This window comes from Daucus carota, chromosome 4 (assembly GCF_001625215.2).
Source record: "Daucus carota subsp. sativus chromosome 4, DH1 v3.0, whole genome shotgun sequence".
In the NCBI taxonomy this organism is placed as follows: domain Eukaryota; kingdom Viridiplantae; phylum Streptophyta; class Magnoliopsida; order Apiales; family Apiaceae; genus Daucus; species Daucus carota.
The window spans coordinates 23,848,649-23,872,301 of NC_030384.2; the positions used below are offsets into that span (position 1 = coordinate 23,848,649).

Consider the following 23,653-nt stretch of genomic DNA (forward strand, 5'->3'; position numbering starts at 1 on the left):
TTCCGTACAAATTTAACATTCAAAAAATGCTATGATTATGGAATGTAGTTATTGCATTACCATTCAAAATTTAATATAATTGTCAGTCATTGATTACGCTCAATTTTAGGAATTCAAAGATATGTGATTGATTATTCTGATACGCTTAAATAAATAAGGGAAATTATAATGACATGGCAAAATCTAAAATATGTGGCATTGAGGTGGACTTTTTTTTGAAATAGACGTGACATTGTTCAGGATTTATAATATACATAGATTTGAGCGAAATCGGGTTTTAAGGCAAAACTCTCGAATTTAATAACGCGCTTTTTTGACTTTCCATTTCAACACACACTGTATATACATACATACAATCATCAATTCATCATAATTATAATTTTTGCAATAATAGAAGCATATTTGGATCCCCTCGTCCATCTTTCGATTTCACTTTCTCACTCTGAACGCTACTAGCACTGTCCTTATATGCTGCAGAAGCATCGAGCTAGCTATGTCGAGTATGAATCGTCAATTGCGCTTATCTTCGTATCTAATCAAGCGCTTGCAGCAGCACAACACCATCACTGCTAATGAAATCGCGTCCAGATCTTTCACCACCAGCGAGTGTCATCGCCCTACCATTGTTCATAAGCGGAGCATCGATATTCTTCACGATCCTTGGTTCAATAAGGTACTCATGGCTTTCAGCTCTGTATTTTCATTATTTGTTGTTTTCGGTGCTTGATTTTTGAGATTCGATCAGTTTTATGCGCTGTGTAGTTGTAGTGTAGCCTCGATAAGGTAATACATTTCGATAAATGAATGATTTCGATATGTTTGGTTCGGGAGGCTAAGAGGATTGGTAGTGATTGGAGTGTCAGTTGATTGTGAGACATTTACTGCTTGATTTGACCAAAAATCTAAAAGGCTATTACATTAGAAAGTAGTGGATTTGAATTTAGATACGTTCTTTCAAAATTGTGAGCTCTCTCCACACATAAATCGGTTGCAAACTGTAGAATTGAATACAGATCAAGTTTATTTATGGCGTGTTACTGCAAACTATTATATATAGATAGATAGGCTCATGTTTGGCAGGTCCCATTTCAAACACATGCCAGTAATTAATATACTTTACTTGAGATGGAATAGAGCAAGTACACCTTTTTTCCTCCAAAATTGGAGATTAGTAAAAATAAAATCCTAAGAGTTAGATTAATTAAATACAACCATTTATAAGATATTAAGGCTCTAGTGAATATATTAGTTCAAGTCACCTAGTAAACTTTTGGTTATATAATGTTAAAATACACTTTCAGCTACCTTTATTTTCAGAAAAATATTCAGTAAAAGGGAGAACATATATGTTTGAGCCTAGAACTCGCTTTCTTATGATTAACTATCTAATAACCAATTATGTAATTATTTTGGAGGCAATGGTGGCGAATTTTGGTGCTAGTGCTACTAATTTTAAAGATGGCACATGTTTTGAGGGACACCCGAATAAGAGAAATTAGGTCGTTTACTGGAATGGAAGGAGTATATGTCTTCTTGGGAAGTAAATTGTTTCTAGCCTACTCTGGTTTCAAAAATAATAAATGAAGTCAATTTAACAAATTTTAAATTGGAAAGTTGATGTTCTACATTTCAATATTTGTAAACAATCCTCGCAAGGAAATTATTGTTAATATTATTGCTCATTTATTGTTATAACCTTTAAATTATATTTTTTTATGATAATATCAAGGACATATTAAATTTGTACTTTGTTTTACATTTTTGAAGGGGGAGGGAATCAAACTCTACTTGTTTTGTAGTGGGATTATTTTCATGCTACTGAGTTCCTCCAGGGAATTCCCTGACCGTCTTTAAAGTTTTGAATTATACTAGAGTGAATTGCATTTTGCAATGGTATTATTGGTATAATCAATTCTTAAAACACTTTGATCTATAAATAATAAGATCTAACTCAAAAAACTTACTTCCTTCTTCAGGTAAATAATCTCTACGCATAATAGTGTAATTGGAACTTCTTGTAATTCGATCTCTCGTAATCAACCTCTCATCTCATATATGCCTCCTTGATTTAGTGTATTTGATGAAAAATGGATCATTGGATTAAGAGATTAGGATTTTACAAGGGAAGGGATGGGGCGGGTTTAAATTATAGGTAGGCTGATTCAATCGCTTTAACTCAAGAAAACTGATAAATAGATATGTAAATATCTATATTTAATTGTTGACTAATGTTAACGGTCCAATTTGACTGACAAGCATAAATTATGTGTAATTTGTATCGGATTCAATATTAATGAGATGTGAAGTGCAATTTCCTAAAATAGGTATACATACCATAGCTAAGGGGTGCAAAATGCAATTCACTGATTATACTATACCAATATGTTTGTCAGCGATTCAAACTTGATCATATATGTTGGCTTGTAAAAGATTACGATATCAAGAGTTCCCATTGTGCTGATAATGCGCTATGTAGCAACAGACGATTATAATTAAGTAAAATTATCTTTTCTGTTCTATTTCAAGTTCAACTGCTGCTTTGCTTTGCTCAGAATCATAATTTGATATATGATTGTTATGATCGAACACGTGTTTAAGTTCTGAAGTTTGCTTTTAACAATATTATATTAGGGAACAGCTTTTTCCATGACTGAGAGGGATCGACTTGATCTTCGTGGTCTCCTGCCTCCAAATGTTATGTCAAACGAACAGCAGATTGACCGTTTTAGTAACTATCTGAACTCCTTTTATAGTTGTGTATGTATATATTTTTTCAGAACAAAATTTACAGATGAAATATGTTGGAAGTACATCATTTAGGAGGTTGCACATACACGTATACATAGGAAACCATCGCAATACAAGAAGTTTCAAATTACTGTTTAATATGTATATAGGTCACTAGAGTTGATACACTTCATTTGAATCTTAACTAGTAAAGATTTGGTGAGTAATTAAAATAAATGAAATCATGGCAGTTACTATTTGGATAGGCTAGGTTTAGTAGACTAGATTACTGAGTGAAAATTTATATCCTCAAGTGTAAGGGGACATGCATATACTTTCAAGAATCAGTCGACAAATACATTGAATGTTTTTTAGTAGTAAATTTTTTTACACATTAAACCTTTATGTAGCCCTATTGTTTAAATTAATCCTGTGAATTGCTAAATTGTATCGAATGTTTTAAACAGAAATACTTACAGTATTTGAATTAAACATAATGGATCATTTTCATTCGATCAAGTCTAATGTATATGATTACATGCTTGGGCTGTGGATGGCTTTCTATTGTTCCTTGATATTGAAAATTACCTGACATTAACCACTAAATGTAACACTGTTTATTAACTGAGAAAACTTACAATACAGCGTATTTATGCATGGATATACAGAGAACTGCAGGGATATTCCGATGTTTTGATAGTAAACTACTTTAAAAAAGAGGATAATAAAAAATTTGTAGCTATAATTAAGGATTACAAGAAGCTTATTTGGGGAACAAATGCTCAAGAAATTTTAGAGGTCTGTCTATATGGTCCACCTTACTATAATCCAACAATTACTTTCTGTTATTACAACTGGTGATGAATTGTTTTGTCATGACTAGAGAATATATATGTGCATCACGAAGGAAATGCATATGGTATACAATATATGATACATATACTGCAATGACAGATAGGACTCTACCAATCCATAGGCAGTGCCATAAAATTAAGATGAATCCAATTATGAAATGCCTAATGGTTACTTGAAACACATATTAACCTTTCTTTTAAAAAACAGTGGCAGATTTGAAGAGGCTTGAAGTGAATGCAAGGGATGGACCATCAGATCCATATGCTTTGGCCAAATGGCGGATACTTAACCGCCTGCATGACAGAAATGAAACTATGTACTACAAGGTGAGTGGAAATTTTCATCTTGTCATGTTTGTGAACTTCCCATCTCATTTAGTGTTTCTTGTCTTGCTATATAACTTCCCTGAAAAATTGAAATATGTTAGCATCATCAGTTTCTTAATTCCTATGCTTATGAACTGAACTTTTTTCATCCTTATTTTTACCAATATCACAATGGTGTTTGCAGCAATTATTTAGAAATACAGTCATTACGTCTTCCTTGTAACAAACTAGACACAGTTTCAGTACTGCACTCTGTAGGAAAGCTTTTGCTTGTGGCAGTATGTGTCCAAGCACCATATCAAACTAAAGAGCTCTATTACTAAAGCACATATCAAGTATTAGACTCTGTCTTGATAAATAGCATAATTTATGCTACTGGCATACTCATGATTACCAGGATAGATTACTATTCATAATCAAAAAACTGCCATATGTCACTTGCTATCACATGTTAGGCATATTAACACAAATTACAACCCAAATTTGGCTGGTATACTTGGCTACTTGCTATTCAGATACACAGCCATTTCACTAGAAGGAAATGGTTCACCAGTGTCTATTTACTGTTACTGCACTGTAAGCCATTTGATATGCGAATTAGTACCTTTGCTTCTACTCTGTCTGTCAAGCATATAACTATTGAATTGTTTGGTAAATTTTCATTTAGTTGCTTTTATTATTATCAGTGTTATTAGCTGCAGTTTATTTGTTTGTACTTTCATGCATTGAGCTCAGAACCACGTGCATATTCGCAACTTTTAGCATGTTAAACGGGAAGGTGGAAACATGGGAAAGAACAAGTGTTTTAGTTGCTTTTTACCACTTATTATCGTTGACTGAATCTTGGCTCTTGAGGCATGTTAGGAGTACTCATACTGTACAGGTTCTGTTTTGTATTATTAGCACTTACATCAGTATAGATATAGTACTATTTATCAATCATATCTGGCTTCGGTACAAGGAACATTTTTTAATTAGAAGTAGTTTAACCATATATTGTGTTGAACCATGCTAATGTCCCATTCTATGGTCAGGTTCTGATTGCCAATATTGAAGAATATGCACCTATAGTTTACACTCCAACAGTTGGCCTTGTTTGCCAGAACTATAGTGGTTTGTTTAGAAGGCCTAGGGGAATGTACTTTAGTGCTGCGGATCGTGGAGAAATGATGTCCATGGTGTACAATTGGCCTGCTGATCAGGTTTGTCTGTCCATAATACTTCTGCTATTACAGTCGTATACATCTTATTAAAAAGATGATATCCGATGTGTATATTTTAGATAGAATTATGCTTTCTCTATGCCAATTGCTCGGTTAGTATAAATAATGTAGTTCAGGCTAATCCCATTCTATAGATATTTTAAACACATCTTTATCTCTGTTATATGTGCATTACATATTTTTTTGAAATTCTCCTTAGTTCCCGTCTTTGTTTTCCTTTCATAAATCCAACAATGTACATGTACCTCTTTGTAAATAATCAGCACGCTGTGTGGCTTGATTTTTCCTAGTTGTGCCATTCTGACTACAGTGAATCTGTCAGTCGTAACTAACAAGTCTTACTTTATATGTTAATATAGGTCGATATGATTGTGGTAACTGATGGAAGCAGAATATTGGGTCTTGGTGATCTTGGAGTTCAGGGAATTGGTATTTCAATAGGCAAGCTAGATTTGTATGTTGCAGCTGCTGGGATAAATCCTCAAAGAGTATGTTCAAGTTTATAGCTTGTATAACACACATGCTTGTGTTCCTTATCCCTTGACGTTCGTGACCACCCTTTTTGAGATTATGCTATACACATATAATTGTATAATAAGTTGATTTTTCATTTATAAAGTACGAAGTTTAGACTTTCACACAAAAATACACAAAATAGTATTATTTGCAATTATGCCTTCTATACACCTCCAATGCGCGAAAAAAATTAGTTAGATATTGGGACTTTTTTGTAAGATGAAGGGAATATGCTGTCATCTAATCTTTCCTAATATTATATTATACATATGTTTTTTCTTGTCAGAATTGTTGATTTTTTCTTTGCCCTCTATATACATGAAAATTTTACAATAATTAATTAGCAATTTATTTTATAATACTAGTGCTTGTTCGTTGAGCTCCTCCGAGTTCTCAAGTGATTTTTCAAATTTGAATGGTAAAACATTAATGCAAGAGCGTCCTCTCTGCAAAGCATCAAAGAATCTAGGCGAATATTCGTGCACTATGAGATTAGAATTTCGCCGTGTGAAAACTAATTTTAACTGTGTTAGCCGGATTCCTGTAAAGTTAAAGCCATATTCAACTATTCTTTCTCCTTGAACCCTCTTTTACATATAAATAAATTAGTCATTGTATATAGCTTTTGTTTGTTATGGTCTCCACTAATCTTGGTCGTTTTCGTTTGTGAATATCGCTTAAGATATTGGGGCAAAAATCTCAAATTTTGAACCTGCTTCACATTATAGAATTTTTGAATATCTCCCCGACCCCCTCCTCCAGCGTCCCCCGCATAATATTTTGGGCTATTTGGTCCAAGAGGAATAAAAGAAATGGCAGAAGAACCTTGCAGTTTGCCTGGTATAGTGTGACATAATATCAAGTTTTGGGTTTCTACCTTGCTGTACAAATTTAAGGTAGGTTTTCTGATCTTAAGGTATGAGTAGTCCTCTTTCGATCTTAGCTGGGGAATGGGTTGGGTTTTTGTTCTTTTTTGAGGTCGGTCTCTTGTTGGGCGTTACATGAGGTTCTAAATACATACGAGATGAGGTCAGCGAGGCCCTCTGTCTCTTCTTCTTGGATGCATTCTCGATAGTGATTCTCGTTGATGTATTACCTTGTATATGTTGTTTTTCTTATTGCCTTTATATTGGTCATTCTTCGAGAAAAGGCGTCTGGATATCAAAAATTGGAGTTGAAATGTCCTGAATATCATGTTCTGAAAATGTGGCCCTGAATATCACTCGAAGACACTACATCATGTAGCGTTAGGTTATAAGGATAAAAAGCTACACGATGTAGCGTTCCGAGGGATATGTTATATGGGCTTGGGCTTCAAATGTCAGATAAAGTAACGTTATAAAGTAATGTTACATTATCTAGCATTAGGTTTTTGAGGGTTTCTAGTTGTTTTCCTTATGGGCTTGGGCTAACATCGTGTAGCATTTCCAAAAAAATTATAAATGCTACACGATGACGTTATAAAATGATATTTGGGGCCATATTTGTCGGATCTGATATTTGAGGCATTATTGCTTGAAATTGTGATAAAGAGGGCCAACACCCTCATTCTTCCTTGCAAGTTATTTGCCACATTTTGATTCTTTAGCCTTTTATCCCTGTTTACCCTTGTAATTTGAGTTATTTTTATAGATATCTTATTTTGCAATATTTGCATGACAGGTACTTCCTGTAATGATTGACGTGGGTACTAATAATGAGAAGCTTCTTAAAGATCCTTTATGTAAGGAATGGTGTTTCATTACAATGTATAATCTCTATAAACATCATGATTTTGCATGTTTTTCTCCTCTCTTGACTGTGTGCGTACTATATATGCGTGAAAAGTGGTCAGGTTGGATAGTGAGTGAAGAACTTTTTGTAGTTACCAATTACTTCTGTTGCTTAAATGTGAGAAGTCATAATAGTTTTTATAGTCATTGTGTGACCTCTTGGTGCTAACCAACTTCCATGGAGAGCCTTCAGGCTTTGGCTAGGGCTCCAAAAGGTAGTGCGATTGTTGTGGTGAGTGGTGACGAATTGGGATGGGAAATTAGGCAATAATCATGATTAATTAGTTTGTCATGGGATTATTATCATTTAGCTAAAGCTTTCACTTGGTTAGTCTTGTTATCAGTATTCAGTATAGGAAGAGAAGACTTGTACCATATATCTTGTCCGGGGGTAGAAGATTCTTCCATTCTTGTAGTCCTTGCTTTTGTAGAAATATAGTAAAGATCGATGGTGCTCGTTAGTTACAGTTATTGCCAGAGCTGAATCATACTATATTCGAAATTTGGTTCTGGGATTGCTACATCTGAGCTGCAACACTTTTGGAATGTTGATGCCGAGTACTGAAATAACGACATTATGGAATGCGGATCAAAGTAATTAAGAAAGTAACTAATATTTTTTTAGTATAAATTTACATCTGAAAGTCCATCAATCAATTAGTAAGCCTGAAGTTCTAGGTCGAAGAACTTGTTTGTGTTCTCATTTATTGAATTGTCCCATTTTATGCTTGTAGACAGCAGAAGTTCCACTGGGGTCTTTCTATGGATGCCATTTCTTCACTTATCAGACCACTCATAAGACTACTCTTTGTTGTTCAGATGTTATTGACCTTTGCCTTTGAACCAGTGCCTACAACGAAGCTAATTGCTTTTGTAATCATTTTTCTGTCTAGATTTGGGACTGCAAGAACACCGTCTTGATGGAGATGAGTATATTGAAGTTGTTGATGAATTCATGGAAGCTGTGTTTACTCGCTGGCCTCATGTGATTGTGCAGGTGGGTATATGATGTTTACACATATTCCCTAATGTCATTAGATGATGTTATATGATGAATTCAAAAATATGTATAATTCTTTTATTCTATATTTTATATAAATTTTGTGGTTTTATATAATATGACATAATTTTTACGGGTTGATTAATTAGTTGGTGTTTGTGTCATGACTTCGATTTGTCAAAACGATCTACCTAAGCGTTCTGTAATGGAACTAGATTCTCACCCTCAACTTATTTCCCTACCATCAATTTTACACCATAAATCTGATATCTTAAGATAGATAACTGGGAAAGATAAGAATGGAATGGAAGATATATTTGTATAAGCTTCTGTAAAGTACACAATCAACATAATCTGTTTCTGGACAACAAAAAATTACCCCTTCTCTATTTTGTAAAGTTTATAATGACTTGATATCATGCAGTTCGAAGATTTTCAAAGCAAGTGGGCTTTCAAATTATTGCAGCGCTACAGAGACACCTATAGAATGTTTAATGATGATGTCCAGGTAAACCACATTTGTTCCTGTTTCTGTAGCTTAAGGGTGATTGATTTATTCTCTTTATCTGATTCTGTGAGGCCACAATGCCCCAAACAACTAAAATCTGTGCTAATGAAAATTATTTTTGTGGTCGGAAATGGTCTGGCATATTGGGGGGCTTTTGCTCTCCTGTTGGACCAGGTATGGCTATGGGAAAATAGCTCACCTTGTCCTTGTTGCTCGGTGGTTTCTTTATTTGTTTTGAAGTGTAAAGTACCGGACTTCTGTTGTGGTGGCAGTACGACATCCTAATGGATGTAAATGGGTTAATCTTGCCTTAAAAAATATTTGTTATTTTCTTTTATGAGATTAATTTAGGGGTCTGAATCAGTTCTCTTCTCCCTTGATCTTAGTAAACCTAATTTCAGTTTGTATAAATATAGGGAACAGCTGGAGTTGCAATTGCTGGTCTATTGGGAGCTGTAAGAGCACAAGGGAAAGCGATGATCAACTTTCCAAAGCAAAAAATTGTTGTTGCCGGTGCTGGAAGGTCAGTACTTGTCTTTGTACTACAGTACTAGACTACTAGGTCTACTTCCTTTGTACTTTCTATTTTACATAAAGAAATAAACGGTGTTTGCTGCACTTATTTTTGTTATATTTGATGCTACAAGCCTAGGACTACGTTTATAGTCATCTTCTAATCTTTAGAGAAATATTATATGTTTAACTTGTAACTGGTTTTTGGAGTATGGCTTGATTTAATTGAAAACCTACTTGCCAAAACATGCACATGAAGATGTATTATAAGAATTCGCTGTGATATAAAATCTTGGGGCGCTGGAGAAGACTAGAAATTGATTAATGTTGAACGATCAAGATATTTCAGAAGGATTTTTGAATTGATGGTAGATAAATAAAAAAAACCATTACAAGCAATAGTGATTACTTAATTAATCTCGACTCTTGGAAGGGAGCTAAGTTGCTGAATTTCACCGTGGACCATAAAAGTTTGATTTTGTCAATTGAAAAAGGTGGTAGTGCAAAGGGAGTAAGAGATAAGATTAACATAAAGACTATTCAATAAGATAAACAGACCAAGTATGTTCTACAGAGGAGTATGGTCTAAGGGAATATATTTTGGCATGACCCCAACTTTTAATATTTTATGGAAAGGTTTAGAAGGTGTTCACCAGCTATTTTATAGTTTCAAATATACGATGATACTAACAATTCTGTTCATCACCTTGTTTCCCTCATAGGTTGAGTTGGGGGGGGGGGGGGGGGGGTTATGGTGTCATCTTTGCAAGGCTTCGAAAGATACTGGCAATGATTATATTGGAAATTGCTGAAAAGTTGTGATTCACGGTGGTTCCACTATCTTATATGACCCTATTGTGACTCAAAATTCGAAGTAATATAAAAGTACTGTGTATGTAGACATTTTCTTTTTAAAATGGATATTGCTGATATACATTTCCTTTTCTTCACTTTAGCTCCAAACTTGGATGAAATATAGGGCTGTAAATAAACCGAGTTGGTCATTAAGAAACTCGGCTCGGCTCGACTCAGTTCGTTAACGAACTTGAGTTCGAACAACGCAAAATTGTTGGATAAGCTTATTAAGTCGAACCGAGTGTAGCCCTAATGAAATATATCATACGGGATTAGATATGAGGATTATGTTATGCAGATAAATAGGGTTTTATATCAAATTGCCCGCCGAACTCACTAAAACATATCAAGTAGCTACCCAATCTCCACGGCGACTCGCTTAAACCACTAAAATGCTGTTATATATCATTCCGTTAACTTTTTTTAAAAAAATTAACAGTAAACGTTAAGTTCAAAATGTTGCCAATATCTACCCTGCTGACATGTCATACATGTGTCAATAACTAGGTCCGAAGTTACTAATGCAATTATACAAATTTCCTCTGAAGGAGCTTCACAGAAGGATTTGCCCTGAAACACAAAATGTAGATGGCAGTGATGCAACGAAGAGTTACACTCTAAACCAATTTTTGATGTTGTTTTCTGGAGCTATTTTTTAGAGTGATGCACATGCTTTGAGGTCTGTGCTTAGCTTTACGGGAGTAGAAGAGGGATTGAGGGGTCATGTAGTTGTAGAGATTAGTGGCACTGATAGTCCTTTGCTAAGCCAGTGTTATATATTGGTGTGTATCTCTGATTATAAATAAAATAGGCAGTGTCCAGTACTTACTCATCTGCCGCTTCAGCAATCTGTTAACACATCAGCATCATCGTTAAATTTGTTTTTAAAAGTTAACGGAATGATATATAATAGCATTTTAGTGGTTTAAATGAGTCTCCGTGGAGATTGGGTAGCTACTTCACTACTTGATATGTTTTAGTGAGTTCGGTGGGCAATTTGATATAAAACCCCAGATAAATATGCATTTTAAATAAAGAAATGAACAAACTATGGTAATTTAGTAAAGATTCTGAAACCATGCATGAATACAAATATGCAGGGAAATTTTACTGTATTGAATATTAACATAACCTCAGTTATGTTCCTGTGGTCACATTTGGGTAACAGAATTTTGTTGCATTGATATTGTGCATTTACAGAATTATATTTATTTACTGAGTACTGATCTTAGACTCTGGTTACTAATGCTTGAATTTAAGTGTGCATCTTGATTGAGATAGAATTAGTCCAGTTTCTCTAACAATCTACTATATATTATCTTTAACATCAAGTTTTTGATTGCTACAGTGCAGGAATTGGTGTTCTTAATGCTGCTAGGAAGACAATGGCAAGGATGTCAGGAAATAATGAGCTTGCTTATGAGGGTGCCCGAAGCCAATTTTGGGTAGTTGATGCCAAGGTGAGTGATATCATGATGTTCTGTACCTTGCATTTTTTTTAAAAAAAAAATGCCTCCTGCTCATTCAACTGATTAAGATCATTAATCTCATAAGCCAGCTACATATATCTTTTGATTATTAATTTTAGTAGTATGAATAAAGTTCTTCAACAGAATTAAGATAATAGCCGCGTAACGCGTTGCGTGCTTAAGAAGTGGATACAAATAATAAATGTCATTAGGCAAGTGCTACTTAAGTGAAAAATTTCATATGTTGTCTTAAAATGTTTAGATCTCAGTTATATTGGCAGTGATCTTCCTCTTGGATTATTCCGTAAATAATTCTATGATTCTCTCTAAGATGAAAGATGGGCACACTTGCACGCTAGTGTCTTGATGATGAAAAAAAGTGAAAGCAAACTAAGCTACATGAATATGATTTCGTTGTGGTCGTTTCATGCTGCTTGTTTTCCTGATGTTTTGATAAATTTGTATGCCTAGATTGTAGTATAAGACGAGCCCATGATATTCTTCTTAATTTTTTCTAGCCTGAACATTGCTTCACCTTATAAAATGCATTAGACACATGGATTTTATCATCAATTGCTCTTATGGATCTAATGAATCTTAATTTCAAATGGGAACAAGTATGTGCTATAAACCCTGTTGTGAACGTGTCCTAAACCCGAACCAGGTCAAAACCATAATTCTCTCCCCACCCCTCTTCCCTGTCCTGGCTATTCCCATGGGAACAAATATGTGCTATAAACCCTGTTGTGAACGTCTCCTAAACCCGAACCAGGTCAAAACCATAATTCTCTCCCCACCCCTCTCCCCTGTCCCGGCTATTATGCTATATGTAGTTTGGGAATCCACATTTCTAATAATTACAATAGAAGTATCAACGCAACTATCAGAATTTAAAAAAATTCTAAGAACATGATGAGCTCTATGGATATAATTTTGTAGACCGTCCTTTCCAGTATGCTCTTCTTAGTACTTCTTTTCATTTGGATTCTTTTTAAAGTGATGTTATTCACAATCCGTGTTTTAGAATTATTATAAGAGTTTCTATTTAATTATTTTGGATAACACCTTAGATAGAACTGGGACCTTAATGATCAGTGATGAACATATAAGGGTCCTATATGAATAGTGAAATAAAATTCCTTTCATGAGTGTGAGATAGTATTTTAACCTCTAAATAAGATGGATGGCAAGGTGATAGTGTCGGTGCAAAACAAAGTGCTTAGTTCCCTACTTTTATTAATTTACTCGAACTAAATGCATGTAAGTATCACAAATAAAATATTTCTAGCTATGCCTGTAATAGGTGTTAGGAGAACAGAAATATTTAGGTAAAGGAATCTAAGCACATGAAGTATAATTAGTTTTCTCCTCGGACCTGTGAGAGGTTAATGTTAAAGAAACTTGAATGAGGTTATAACAATGTTAGATGATGGAACTAGCAACTTTGCTGAAATTTTGCATGTCTTTCAACTTCTATCATATAATTTATATCTTTGGAACCTTATCATCTGGAGGGTATTCTTATGTTTTTGCTGTGGGAAATGAAATTTGAATGTCATTCTTGAACTAAGGTCCCTCATTCTTTTGGACATAGACAGTTTCAGCTAAACTGTGATTTGTGATTTTAGGGTTTAATCACAGAGGAGCGAGAAGATATTGACCCTGATGCGAAACCATTTGCAAGGAAGTCGAACGAAGTTGGGCGCCAAGGACTGAAGGAAGGAGCAAGTCTTGCAGAAGTGGTGGGTATATTATGTTTAAGATTGTGGTATTTCCTGATACTGTTTTACCATCCTATATGAACAACCACTTGTTAAATTTGTTATACTTGTACAACTGAAGTAGCATATGTCTAAATGAGCTAACGCTTTCTGTTTGTATATGGTTGTTTGATTATTTACTTAGTTCCGCATTAGTAAACAAATAGTGTATCCAGCAAGGTAAGGAATTTACAGTCAACAGTGCTGTCTGTGCATCATTGTGTGACCTGTGGAAACTTGCTAACAACCCGCCTGTTATAGCAGTGTGTTTCAAACGGAACAGATCCCCATTAGAAAGACTGGCCCAAAGTAAAATTATCTTTAAACTCTTATGGTTAATTTATATGTGATTCTCTATCGTGATTGTTTCTGTTGTTTTTGCATTAGTTCTTGAACCAACATAACTGCAATGTACTACCACTATGGAAGTGAGAGTTTAAAGGAATAGAGATTGGAGAACAAAATTTCATTACAATTGCCATGGCCTATACGTGGTAGTATACTGCAGTACCTTGGTGCCCAATGTGGGTTGCAGACATATTTGTTATAATTTCTAGGTACTGCAATATCTAGTTCCTAACCTATTTTCAAGTGGGCTAAATTCCATTTGCCTTCTTTCCACCTTGAGGGTTGTTGACATGTATCATGTTTATACACTATCATGATTGGTCCTGACTTGTTATACACTTTTACTGACATCTGCTTGTAGTTTACATTTGCATTTGAGTTCTCTTACCACCTCGTCAACTTTATTTTGCTATTGGGATGATCCTAGCATAGCAATGTTACTTTGAGATGCTATATTTTTATACTAACTTTACATTTAATTCGTAATTTTGAGGCCATGCGATTTTTAGATATATTAGGTTTGAAGGTTTGATAGATTCTTATTCGAATAAGTTGACTCGGGAATTTCTTCGTTCTTAATTGACACCTCAGTTACCTACATTTCTCTTTTGCTGCTATATATTCATTTTTCTGTGCTGTATATTCTCTAATCACGAATTGCTTTTACTTGATATGTCTGTATGCTGAGATGGCTTCTTGGCTGGTATTATAGATAATTGTACTAATAAAGAATATATTGTCTATGTATAGGTACGAGAAGTGAAGCCTGATGTACTTCTTGGTTTGTCAGCAGTGGGAGGATTGTTTAATAAGGAGGTATAAAATGTTGTAAGACAAGTTAACAGTTTATCAACGTTTTGCCTTTAATCGAATAGGTTCATTAATGTTTTGCCTTTAATCGAATAAGTCACCGAGGCCTATAAATATTCATTGGCTCTTTTTATAGTGACCAAGAAAGGAATGAAGAGAAGAGCAACCCGAATAAGTCACCGAGGCCTATAAATATTCATTGGCTCTTTTTATAGTGACCAAGAAAAGAATGAAGAGAAGAGCAATCCGCTATTAAAATTAATACTATGAGCTACCATAAGCTCAGAGATCCTCTACATTCAACGAACCTAACTTGCTCAGTCTCAGTCTGGAAAATTTCTTTTGATGTCCCAGAAATGTGGATAAAACAAACAATAGGAGGAAGGATTTTAGAATTAGTTTAAGACACGCACTGCACTTAGCTCCAAACGCATCTGGGATCTGGATACTTATGAAGTAAGGTACAGATCTGACCTATAAGATGGAAACAGGTCTCACTCTCTGAAAGGATCTCCCCAATCAGGTCCTTCAAACCTCAATGTGAGTGGTGATAGAACCTAGAACCCTGAAAGTATTTTCTCCAGTCAAATTGTCTAGTCTCTTTATTTTTTCTGAGACCTAATTTCAAACAAAACAGTAGTCTGCATAGAAAGACTTTAGGCTACTAGTTACTTGATGCAAGCAGTGAGAAGGCATTCTTGTTGTTTGGAGCCTAAATCAATACCTTGCTTTTAAGATAGTTTGGTCTTTTCAAAGAGCTTGAAAAAATAAGTAATAAAATGAGTCCGTGCAATGCCCATAAAAAAGATAGCAGCTGACTAACTTGGTCGAGGCGAACGAAAGACAGTTATGATACACTTCTAATGCAGCTAGATAAGCAGCATTTTGCTTCAATATGTTTGCATTTGTTTTTTGAAGTTTGTTCTGTATGCTTTACCATTTACCCTTCAGCTACTTAATTCATGCCATTCCAAAATAGGTTTTGGAGGCCTTTAAGAATTCAACTTCGACCCGACCTGCAATCTTTGCAATGTCTAACCCGACAAAAAATGGTAAGTTTGAGTTCTTACAAATTAAGAAGGTCAACTAAGCATCTTTCTATGATTGTTTTTGTAAATTTAAATCTTTTTGCAGCTGAGTGCACTCCGGAAGAGGCATTTACTATTGTAGGTGACAACATTCTATTCGCCAGTGGTAGCCCATTTGGAAATGTTGATCTTGGTATGTATTTTTAGTCTACATGTGTTTTTTTCATGTTATGCATAATACATTACTACGTTACGATATATATCACAAGAGATGATAGAAAGGCTCAATTCGCAGAATGCGATTAAATGCATTTATTTGCCAGGAATAGAACTAGTGACTATCTCATATACATACATACATGATACATACATATATGGAGTACCAATTGGTGACCAATATATGGAGTACCAATTGGCTCAATTTGTTTTATATTCTGGTTTAAATGGAGTTTGCAGACTCTGTGAGTGTAGGTTCCGATTTTACTAGTTTTTACAGAACATATAATGCTTTTTAGTATCCTGCACTTTTTAATTTCTCATGCGAGTTGTTGGGATATAAAGTTTGACGGACACAGATTACTACTACGGTATTGTTCTGCATGTTTTTAGGAGCATTAACACTGAATAATTAGAAACTAATCTTTTAAAAAGAATGTTAGCCGCAGGATATGATTTAATTTTTTATAAATGGCCATAGATGTAGTCTCCATAGACTCCAATAAAATTGGGTCTCCATAGAACCCAACTCTACAGTACTACACTGAAACAAATTTGTTGCTCGTTCAAATTAGAAGTATAACAGGATGTCAATTAGTCTCAGACATGATGGAAATGGATTAATGGATATCAATCGACCAAAGTTTAACAGTGGAAATGTTTAAATTGGTTAGGACCTTAAATTCTTCTCTTTGCAATTCTCTAGCTTCTGTTTGAGGTCAACAAAATAGCTCTTGTGGGTGTAAGATCTGTACGTTGCTGGTACAATTTCTACACATAAGATCATTAGTCGAACTAGCTTATGACCCGTGCGGTTATAATATTTGTTATTTTATCGCATATATTTTAATTTAAACTTATATTAGTGTGAAAATATAATTATGATATAATAATATGATTAAATAAATCTTTTATTTAACAACTGATAAATTCTTAATAGTTAAGTCCATCAAATGGCTAATTAAAAATTAGGTCGAACATATATATTTTACTGAGAATGTTAAAATATGTTTTTTTATGTTATAATTTAAGGAGATCTATAAAATCAGATATAAATCAACCAATCAATCTTTTAATATTTCGTTATTGATAACTAATATTATAGTATAGAACATATTATAAGTTAAAAGAGACACGTAAAACCAAATACTGACCCATCATACTAACCTAATTTTTAATATTTTGGTTCAATAGATAACAGAGAATATATTATAACATGTTATAAATTAAGGAGGTTCGTGGGTTGAATACCAACCGGCTCACCGAACTCGACTAACCGACTGACTAATTGAACTTTTCATGTTTCAGCTTTAAAAATATAATAGTATATTATAGATTTATAATATTACTTTTAAAGTGAGGCCATTAGAGTATTTAAAAACAATGTTAATGTATTTTGGTTGAAAAATTTCACAGGTTATTTATTAATAATTGTATAATAAAAATATTTTATTTTTATCTATATGTAGCCCGTGTTAATTGTAGAAGATCCATTTTTTAGTTTAAAAAATCTAAAAAAGATAATGTGGTTTAGTTAAAGGTAATTACTATGTTGCTTGATGTTATTTTAAATGATGGAGTTTTTTTTATTTAGAAAATATAAAAAAGATAACATATTTTAGTTTAAAAAAATAATTGTTTATATCGATAAGCCTGTATTTTGGACCAAGTACCGACTGACCAAATTTTCAATGTTTCGGCTTTAATAGCATAGTATAGATATATTATATCTTTTTTATATGAATGTTGCATGTGTTATTTTTGGAAAATCAATTTCTTAGTTAGGATTCTAAAAAAGATAATGTGTTTAGTTAATAAGGATAGTTGCTATGTTGTCCAATATTATTTTTAAAAAATTGAGTTTTTCTAGTTAGAAAATATAAAAAAGATAATAGATTTAGGTAAAAAGATAATTGATTATATAAGTAGGGCACATAATTTGGCCCAAGTACTGACCGACCAAACTTTTAATGTTTCGTCTTTAATAGTATAGTATAGATAGGATTAACAGATTGACTTATTACCTCTGCATGGTATGTTCAGTCTATATGTAGATACTAGTAGAGGGGCATGCTGGGTTCGTTTTACTTTCCTCTTAGCGCAGGTAAACTACAAATCCCAAAATTAGACGTAGAGGTGACAATCGTTTCGTTTCGTATACTTTCGTTTTGTGTATTTTTGTGTTTCGTGTACTCGAAGGTGAAACCCGTATTCGCCCGTTATTGATTTCGTGTACCTAATCTGAAACCCGTATCCGATCCGAAACGTTTCATGTATTTTTAGTGTACTTTTCGTGTATATTATATATATAAATATAAATATAATTTTAATCAAAAAATAGTTTTATTATATATTTTCCTATATAATTTTACTAAATATGAATGATATATTCATGCTTGCATACAATTCTCTACAAATTTGTTAACGTATCTCTAATATATATTTACATATACATATAAATATATATATTTTACACAATTGTTTATATAAATATATTATAACATATATATAATAAAAATTATGTACAAATATTTCGTGTACTTTCATGTATTTCGTGTACCCAAAATGAAAACCCATATCCGACACGAAATCTGTCGTGTAATTTCGTGTTCGTGTACTTTCGTGTTTCGTGTATGAAAAATCAAAACCCATATCCATTTTTTTCGTGTTGTTTCATTTCGTGTTAGCGTGTTACGTGTCAAATTGCCGGGTCTAATTAGACGTCTATGTTCAAATGACCTGGTAAAAAAGTAGGTGTAGCCCCCATCTTGTAATGTACTTTGAAGTGCTAGCTGGAGTTTTGTTTCTGTGCAGTAATGTATTCAAGTGCTGTATTCATTTGAATGTTTATACCTTTATTAAATGTCTCATTAACTTCCACAGGAAATGGTCATATTGGCCACTGCAATCAAGGAAATAATATGTACCTGTTTCCCGGGTTAGTTTTTCTTGCTTAAAAAACTAAACAATTTACGCTTATGTTTTTTCCATCCTGTAATATTAAATGTGTCTGACCATGCAGGATTGGACTTGGTACTCTGCTATCTGGAGCTAGGGTTGTTTCAGATGGCATGCTACAGGCTGCAGCTGAGTGGTAATGCTCTTTTCTATGTCCATACTTGAACTTATATATTATGTATGTTGACATTTCTGAATCAGGCAGTATTATATAGCAAGTATATCATAGATATTGTGCAGTATTTACATAAATGGTGGCATGTCTCCTGCATTATTGTTTTAAATGTTTTTTGCCAACTTCCTCATTAAAATAATAGCCTAGCTGCATACATGACGGAAGAAGAGGTGCTCAAGGGGATTATATTCCCTTCAATATCGAGGTAAATATATAATATGATATATTTTTTTTGGCATTTCAAAGGCTCTTAAAGTGCTTTCTTGATCATGTTAATACTTAAAATGTACAGCATACGCGAAATAACAAAAGAGGTAGCTGCTGCTGTGATCAAGGAAGCTGTAGAAGAAGATCTAGCAGAAGGATATCGTGATATGGACCCTCGAGAGCTCGGTAAACTGAACAAGGTATATTTGTGTGCTCAACCCATTTGTCATTTTTGTAGAGTAATATATTCATTATAGAAACTTGTGAATAAAACAAAAGAAATAGTTGGCCTGCTGTGGGAGTGAAAAAATTGCGATGAGCCAACATGTTAGTTGGAAAAAGCTGGGTGACTTAGATCAGCTGAAGAGTGTCTTTCCAATTAGGCACTTATCATCATTGATGTCTATACATCTTCTCTGCAAACTTATATTAAATATGTTTTGAGACTTCCAGTAACATCCAACATCATTCTTGTGGGTAAAAGGATTAAATAGAAACATAGAAGATGACCGATGACACCTTAATGAACTGTCGATCTCCATTGAAATATATTTTCACAATGCCATGATATCTTTGTTGCAGGAAGAACTTGCTGCCTATGTGAAAAATAACATGTGGAACCCGGATTATCCAACATTAGTTTATAGACAGGAATGAGACATAATCATCAATTAACACATACAGCCTTGCAAAATGGAAAGCCGAAGACTCAATTAGTGAAGGCTCGTGCAAAGATAAAAACCGAACAGATGGGAATGCGACATTACTTGACCGATCTTTACGATCACCAGCCTTACACAAAATTATGACAACAATATATAGCGGTTGTAATTCTTGTAACTGAATGTCAGTTTTATTTTGGTAATAATTAAACTACAGTTATTTGTGACATGTAGAATATATTTTTGAGAATGGTGTGAACAAATAAAATGTGTGGTTTGTATATTTATGTGCTTTTAGTTATTGTTTGAGATATTAATATTTATATTATGGCTGTCTTTGTGTTAATATAACACAGACTTAGTAACTACAGAGTTTTTGTAACTTCAATGAATTACCTTCTTTGATTTGATCCTTTGGTTACAAGTTCCTTGTAACGTATCGGGTTACTTTGTTTGATGATTTTAAATACATACAAAGAAGCCTGTAGTTGCTACGAACCAAGGAACCAAGTTACCTATGGTCCTCATGATTGCCCCAAGTTATATTACATGGTTCCTTATGGTCCTCAAGATTGCCACAGGTTATATTACATTTGTTTATGAGATATTTTTGATGCTACCATCATGAGGTTGGTTTTTTCATATGGTACAACTACATTTTATAGTTAAAATGGGTTTTTCTTTATAATACATATTTCTGCTTCTATACATGATACCCTTTTGGTATAAATATTTAATTACTGATACACTTTTATTGGGATTAAACGTTAGTCATACGTTAATGCTATTTGTAAAAGCATCGAAACTGATTTTTGGCGATCCTTCGTGTAGTAATAACTTCTTTAAAAGTAATAAAGAAAGCAAATAACTCTTCAAATATTCTTAAATAGAGTTTCAACCAACAATAAAGTAGCATGCAAAAGCACCAACAAAGTAGCATTCCTAATTTAAGTTTCAAATGAACTAGTAATTCAAGTTGGAAAAAATTAAGACATCAAGTTCAGTTGGCCAAGAGTTCTTAAAGTACATATATCAAGTTCTCAGTGACAAAAGCATGATAAAAATGAGCAAATGTGTTTATGAAGATTTTAGATTTCTTGATGGGATTGACGAGTTATAATAGATGGTTGAGATGAACTCTCTCAGCTATTTCTTTGGCTATTCCAACTCTTATTCACTTTCCTTTGTCTGATCTCTCGTTGTTGGATTCCTCACTAAGAAACGTTTAGTAGTCTTGGGTTCTTTTCTGGTAAGACCTCCTTCACATGTTCTTGCATTGTGGCCAATATGATCACAATTTTTGCACTTGACAATTTTACTCTTCTTCTCTTTTTCGTTTTCACTTTCATCTCTCCTCTTATTTCTACTTGGCCTACCCACCTCCCACCTTTTTCATGTAGGTGGCATCATAACAGGAAGACCATCATATCTTGGCCAATGGTCCTCATCAGATATAGAGTTTATGTTATAACTATAAGTCTGCTTGTGGGTTGCGATAGAGTACCAAGAATTGACTTTTTTTTTTGTGGGTCTATCTTGCCATGTGATTTATCTTGGTGAATTCATGTTCACTAGGCTTGCACATGTAAGTTTTACAACTGATGACTCATTTGTTGATATCCAAAACTTCAACAATTTTTGGACATATACCATCCTTACTTTAGTTCATTGCAGTTACACGGCTCCTACTCACATAGTCACATGTAAAACCTTAAATATTGATTTAGGTTTGATGAGAAGTGTTAGATTAACACAAGATTAGGTTCTGTTTTTTTGACTTTTACTTTAATTTTGGTGGAGCTCTTATCTTTGCCTTGTGTGTGAGACAGTAAGTATCCTCCAAATAATCAAGTCCACGGAGGTCATTGTTCTCTCCAACCACATTTTCAGTTGCAGGTTTTCTATTGGATTCATATCGCCTCTTCATATTTGGAACCAACTTGTATAAGAAGCTTTATTGCAAAGTCATCCCGGCCCATGTGGTAATGGTTTCTTTATCATGACACCTCTCAAATATTTTTCAACCACTAACTAATGGTGCTCCATCTTAAACACATAATAAAATGTGGGGAAATGATAATTAAACCTAATCCCATGCTCTTTACCTTTAGTTTCATAATCAGCCATAACATCTAATACGGTACATTATTTATCTATCTCGACTTTAATGTCAATCAGTCAATATGCCTACTTATCCGATCAAATCTCAAAACTTTAAAAATCATCATCCATTTTTTACGAAGAAGAGCCCTAATAAAATAAAATCACACATGTATGTTTAAAATGTCAAAGGCATAAAGAGTCTGAAAAGACATTGAACATACTTTCCCAATACCCACTTGAGGTTGTTGATCGAAACTTGAGGTTGTATCATGTGTGTACCCAATCGAGATTGTTCGAAACTCATCGCGGCAAGACATTCTTTCTCTCGCAAAACCTCAACCCCTTGTGTTATTATTAGGGGTGAGCAGGAAAAACCGAAACCGCAAAAAAAATCTAAAAAAATCGAAAAACCACACCGAAAAAAACCAAACCGCAAATAAAACCGAAAATAACCGAGACAAAAAATCGAAATTAGTGGTGCGGTTTTATTTTCGGTTTTATGTTAAAACCGCACCGAAATTAACCGAACCGAAATATATATACATACATACATATATATATATATATTAATAGTAGTAGCAAAGCACCTTAGTCATTTTAAAACTTCACATCTAATTTTATATGGAGGTTCTTCTTCCACGGACCCGTTCTTGCATAGTTGCTGAGTCACTTAAATAACCGGGCATCCAAATATTTGGAGGAGCGCTTGATCGAAAACTAGGCTATTGTGATTTGCCACAAAGCAGAAATATTTCTGCTTTTGATCTGCTGATCAAATTTTATTATGAAATATATTCTACTTTTTTTATTTATGTACTTTTTATTTGAATTTCATGATTAGTTGATTTTGGATAATTTTATTGACTTGACATCATCTAATTTCTTGTCAAAATATGTATGTGTTTTAGTTTTTATTGTGTATTAAGGTTTTTTAGATGAAAGTATGTAATATTTCCTATATCCTCATATAAAAACAGTAGTAAATAGTAACCGAACATATTGTACATGTTGAAGAAAATTTTATATTTCTTTAAAAAAATCATTATGCACAAGAGTAGCAAATAATAGTGGAAAAACCGAAAAAAACCCGCAACCGACTAATGGTTAACCGCAACCGAAAAACCGTTTTAATTGGTGCGGTTACGGTTAATGATCATTAACCGAACCGAACCGCATTCATCGGTTTGGTAACGGTTAATGTCCGGAACCGCACCAAACCGCACCATGCACACCCCTAGTTATTATAACATCTGTAATATGTGTACATAATTTATTATTTTTAACTATGAAATTCAATTTTTTAATCATTATGTGTAAATAATATTTGTATAACGTTTCGACTAGCGGATGAATGGCCCAACACACTAATTAATATCAGGATGGTATCATGTATATTGGTCAGAAATGCAGTTGTACCATCGGGAAAAACCGATTTCACGATGGTACCATAAAAAATGTTCCTTAGCTTGTTATATTCAGATATTTCAATATAAATCATTCAACTTCGTGTTTCGCATTCAAATACATACATGATTTGTTATTTTGCACATAGTTCAACCAAATTCCTACAATAATTTTAATGTTATTTTTCAGTGTTTGATTTTTGTTACTAGTTTGAATTT

General features: G+C 33.7%; 1 protein-coding gene across 1 annotated transcript; it reads left to right on the forward strand.

Annotated features, from left to right (window-relative positions):
• Nucleotides 1–279: 279 nt before the first annotated feature.
• Nucleotides 280–20,211, forward strand: LOC108218849 (NAD-dependent malic enzyme 62 kDa isoform, mitochondrial). The gene is made up of 19 exons (XM_017391980.2): nt 280–673; nt 2,632–2,728; nt 3,790–3,908; nt 4,943–5,110; nt 5,491–5,619; nt 7,310–7,370; nt 8,313–8,416; nt 8,844–8,927; nt 9,344–9,450; nt 11,644–11,755; nt 13,393–13,506; nt 14,623–14,688; nt 15,662–15,734; nt 15,817–15,903; nt 18,810–18,864; nt 18,949–19,020; nt 19,202–19,264; nt 19,352–19,466; nt 19,849–20,211. Exons 1-19 carry the CDS (start codon nt 494–496, stop codon nt 19,921–19,923), a joined length of 1,881 nt encoding a protein of 626 aa, XP_017247469.1. The 5' UTR covers nt 280–493; the 3' UTR covers nt 19,924–20,211.
• Nucleotides 20,212–23,653: the final 3,442 nt, after the last annotated feature.

Coding starts and splice junctions, on each gene's coding strand:
- LOC108218849 (XM_017391980.2), top strand. CDS start 494: ATGTCGAGTATGAATCGTCAATTGCGCTTATCTTCGTATCTAATCAAG. Junction 5,620..7,309: donor CTGGGATAAATCCTCAAAGA/GTATGTTCAAGT, acceptor TTTGCATGACAG/GTACTTCCTGTAATGATTGA. Junction 15,735..15,816: donor GTCTAACCCGACAAAAAATG/GTAAGTTTGAGT, acceptor ATCTTTTTGCAG/CTGAGTGCACTCCGGAAGAG.